The sequence below is a fragment of the Papaver somniferum genome, chromosome 10 (genome assembly GCF_003573695.1).
Source record: "Papaver somniferum cultivar HN1 chromosome 10, ASM357369v1, whole genome shotgun sequence".
Lineage (NCBI taxonomy): Eukaryota > Viridiplantae > Streptophyta > Magnoliopsida > Ranunculales > Papaveraceae > Papaver > Papaver somniferum.
In genome coordinates this window covers 5,147,389-5,152,130 of record NC_039367.1, presented here as the reverse complement: position 1 = coordinate 5,152,130, position 4,742 = coordinate 5,147,389, and the positions used below count along the sequence as shown (strand labels likewise).

General features: G+C 38.2%; 1 protein-coding gene across 1 annotated transcript; it reads right to left on the bottom strand.

The window, feature by feature from the left end:
• Nucleotides 1-1,175: 1,175 nt before the first annotated feature.
• LOC113315294 lies at nucleotides 1,176-2,012 on the bottom strand. The gene has a single exon (XM_026563590.1). The coding sequence runs from the start codon at nucleotides 2,010-2,012 to the stop codon at nucleotides 1,176-1,178; it is 837 nt and encodes a 278-aa protein (XP_026419375.1).
• Between the last annotated feature and the right edge of the window lie 2,730 nt (nucleotides 2,013-4,742).

Here is a 4,742-nt window from a genome sequence, read left to right as displayed (position 1 = left end):
GTTGGCATGCCTTTGGCGCGGAGATGTGGCTGGCATGGTTTGCCATTGGCACAGTGGTGCGGCTGGCATGGTTGGCATGCCTTGGCGCGGATATGTGGCTGGCATGGTTTTCCATTGGCACAGTGGTGCGGCTGGCATGGTTGGCATGCCTTGGTGCGGAGATGTTTCTTGCATGGTTTTCCATTGGCACAGTGGTGCGGATGGCATGGTTGGCATGCCTTGGCGCGGTAGCATGAGAATTAGGGTTTGGTATGTACGAAGATGATGTCGGTCAATACTAAGGGTTCTGCCGTGGAACATGACACATGTATATATAAAAAAAAAGGTACCCTGGTAATTCTTACGTAGGTATGTTGAATGATTCAATAAATGCTCTAGTGGTTGTAGTGACGTCATGTCAGATGTAAGGTTTTACGATTTTAACCCTAAGCTAAAAACCACCATCAACACCTGTTTATGCGGAATTGAACTTTGCATCTTTCATTCCATATTTTCCATGAAACTATCATGGCAATAGTTAACCAATCTGGTTGCAAAATGTGTTGTCTCACCGACTGCATCCAATGTTCAAAAACTTCCACTATATCACCACAAGACCCTGAAGGAAGACGTGATTCACCTGGAATGAGCATCTAAACATCTCTAGAGCAAGGGCACGTAAATAGGACATGTACAGTGTCCTCATCATGTTGATTGCAGAATGGACAGAGACGACTGATGTATCTGCATGACGTAGATAATATCACATTTGTGGGTAGAATATCCGCAAGACATTTCCACAAGAAATGTTTTACTCTCGGCCATGTATGAATCTCCCGTAGTTCCTTCCAAGTTATTTTCGTGTTTTGAATATTCAAAGAAACTTCCGTATCTCCCAGGCTGAGCTCATGAAGTTTATTGTATGCAGATTTCAGGGTAAAGATACCATTTCTTGTAAGATTCCATATCAATTTATCCTCAGAAGCTGTAGAAATTCGCATATGCAAGATTAGATTTGCAGTCTCCGATTCAAAAAGATGATGCACTAGTGGAGTATTCTACTGTTTTCTTTCCTGAATTAATAATTCATGAACCCAAATATAGCCTTCACTATTTTCCTTCTCTTCTTTTGGGACTGGAGGTTCATTCATGCTTATCACCCACACATAAAGCCAAATTTTGATTTTGTCTCCTCTTCAAAATTTCCATCGACTGTTAACTTTAATGAATGAAATTTGTTTTTGCACTCCCTTCCAAGCCCATGAGAAGTTTGATTTAGAGCTTGCATGTATCATGCTGGTGTAGGGGAAGTACTTTGCTTGCATGGCTTTAACCCACTTGTCATCTGGGTTAATGCACATTCTCCATGCTTTCATGACAAGGAGAGCTTGGTTAAGAATCTTCAAGTCTCTAAAACCCTGGCCTCCAAGATTCTTGTGTAGACACAATTTTTTCCAAGAGGTGATGTACGTTCCTCTTTTTTCTGTGAAACCCCACCAGAAATCTCTTTGCAAGGTGTCAATCTTCTCAATAGTATCAACTGGCAGTTGCAAGCAGCTCATAGAGTACACTAGTATTATGTTGGTAATAGTCTTTTTCATTAAGGATTTACAAAATTGAGACATATTATCCCCATTCCATTTTGAAAGTCTTCCTTTTACTCTGTCGACAAAACCTGTGAAACAAGTAATCTTTTGCTTTCCAATAAGTAATGGCAGTCCTAAATACCTTTCATTAGATTTCATTCTTGGAACTTTCAACCATCTAATAAGAAGCCTGCAAAATCTCTGAGGGATATGCACACTATAGTAAACACTTGACTTGTTGAAATTCACTAACTGGCCAGAAGCTTCACCAAAGTCTTTGATGATGTCAAGAAGATTATTAACATTATGCATATCAGCATTTATGAACAACAGACAATCATCCGTAAGAAATAAATGGGAGATAGAAGGAGCACCTGCCGCAATCTTAATGCCTTGAATTTTATTGCACTGCTCAGCTTGAATTAATTGACGAGAGAAAGCCTCCATAACAATTATGAATAAGTAAGGTGATAATGGATCACCTTGTCTAACCCCTCGTGTTGGTTTATAGGTATAACAGGGAGAACCGTTAAGAAGAATGGATATTTGAGTGGTGTTGATGCATTGCGTTATTAAATGACACCACTATTGGCTAAAACCCATTTGGGTCATAACATCCATAAGGAAAGACCATTCAAGCCTATCAAAGGCTTTTGACATATCGATCTTCAATGCCAAGTGCTTTGATGTCTCATTTTTATTGTTCATAGTGTGAATAATTTCTTGTGCAAGATGAATATTTTCAGACATTTGTCGGCCCGGTACATACGTTGCTTGAAGAGGAGAAATAATTTTCTTCATGACTTTCTTCATTCTTGAGGACAAGATCTTAGAGATGAGCTTGTATGAAGTATTACAAAGAGAAATAAGGCGAAGATCAGCTGCGAATTGTTTATTTTTTGTTTTAGGAATGCGGGTAATGTTTGTGGCATTCAAGCTTTTAAGAATGTATCCAGTGCGAAAAAACTGCTTCACCATCTCCATCACATCATTACCTACAATATCCTAGTGAGTTTTAAAGAATCCAGGTGGGAAACCATCTGGACTCGGTGCTTTCCAGGGTTTCATGTCCTTGAGAGCTTTAATAATTTCAGCATTGTCATGGATACACGTTAATTCAGTGTTGTCATCAGCTGTGATTACTTTTGGAATACACTGCAGAATATTGTTATTCTTCTCTGGTAAGATGGTGGTATGTAATTTGCTGTAATTCTCAACAAGAAGTTGTTCAAGATCATTCCTACTGGTGCACCAGTTCCTATTTTCATCTTTTAACGCTGCTATATTATTTCTTGAACGTCTTCTGTTGGCGTTCGCGTGGTGGTATTTAGTGTTTCTACCCATTTCCATAAAATATCCATCCCTTGCTTTTTGGCCCCAAAAATCGCTTTGAATTTGATGCCAATGCTCTATTTGATTCTCCACATGTTGTATTTGAATGTTGGTATTATGGTTTGGTGCATCTGTTTGAATGGCCTCCAACTATTGGTGCAGAAGAGAAATGTTGCTGTGGATATTACCAAACTTTTCTTTGTTCCATTTTGATATATATTTCCTTGTAGTAACAATCTTCTTAAAAAATTGGAAAGCATGAGAACCTTGACCTGGATGTCCCCAAGAAGCAGCAACTTCATCCTTAAGAGTATCATCTTTTTCATAATATTGGAAATACTTCCAATTTCTTTTATTATCACTGTTAGAGGAAGAAGTCCAACATGATTGGACAATGGTCTAAACCCAGCTGTGGGAGATGAATAAGCTTAGCATCTGGAAAGTGAATCGTCCATTCCCCATTAATTAGTGTTCTATCAATTCTTGATCTTCTAACTCCAGTTTCATGCACATTACTTGACTAGGTGAAATATCTTCCTGTGTAACCAAGATCATCTAAACCCGCTTCATAGATTAAATTGATATAAGGAGAGTCTCGTGAAGAAGTAGCAACTGAAGTAGAACTAGTAGAGCTTCTCATGAGATTTTTTGAAGTACATATTCTATCTTCTTTCTTGAAAACAAGATTTAAATCCCCAATGATCACCCACGGATGATGAATAGTGTGGCTTAAACTCTTGATATAGTTCCATTGAATCTCCTTATTGTTGGGATATGGAGAGCCATACATGCGGGTTAGTAAGAATTCCGTCTTCGAAGGATCATCTTGCACTTGACAGTTTATAATCTAGTACTCTTCATTCACAATTGTAAAGTGGAAACCATCCTTCCAAGAGAAGAATCAATTATCCAGCGCGACCATTAGAGGAGATGAGCTTATTATTAGGATACTTAAATGGTTTTATGATTTTTCTCGTTTTATCAACTCCTAATTTGGTCTCTGAGATGAATATAATGTCAGGATCATACCTATAAATTAAATCCTTAAGATGGTCTCTAGTGGGTTTACTATTGAATCCTTGGAAATTCCAAGCTGAGACACGCATGATTGTATGAAGATGATAATAATTACTTAAAACTATGCAACTATCAGACGTATGAAAAGAACGAGATATTAACTCAATCAAATGTTCAAAAATAGTGGAATCAAAGTTAGGATAATAAATAATTACCGCGGTTGTATGGACCCTCAGATTCTGCATGGATTCATTCTTTGTATCAGCAACATGAGTTTCTATAGTGTTCATTTCAAATTCAATTACTTGTTCATCATGAGTATTTTGGATCACAACATCATTACCATTCCCTCCATCACCAGCAAGAATTGGGCCTTCAATTGAAGGGTTAGAACCATTGTTTTGAGTAACTTGGTTCCTAGCTCTCTTAGTAATTCTGTACTCCTTGTCTTCATCTAAAGGCTCAGCATTTTTTTCGATATGAGTAAGCTCTCCTCCATTAACCACATTAGCAACTTCACCAGCCGCTACAACTTTCCCTTTTGAAATGAAGTGCTCTTCATATTCATCTTGGGTCATAGCTCTCTCACGCAGCAACTCAGCTATAGTTTCACAAGAAGCATCATCATGGTCAATAATATAGCATTTACCACAAGGATTGTGTGGTTTCTTGACCCAATGATAGCGAATCCAAACAGGTTCTCCAGCATTAGAGTTCCACCATTCTCCTATTTTTAGTGGCTTTTTCAAATCTATTTCCACGCGTGCAGTGATCATATTTCCTGAACGAGGTCTGCAGTTCCGTAGATATTTTTTGTCCCAGATATTT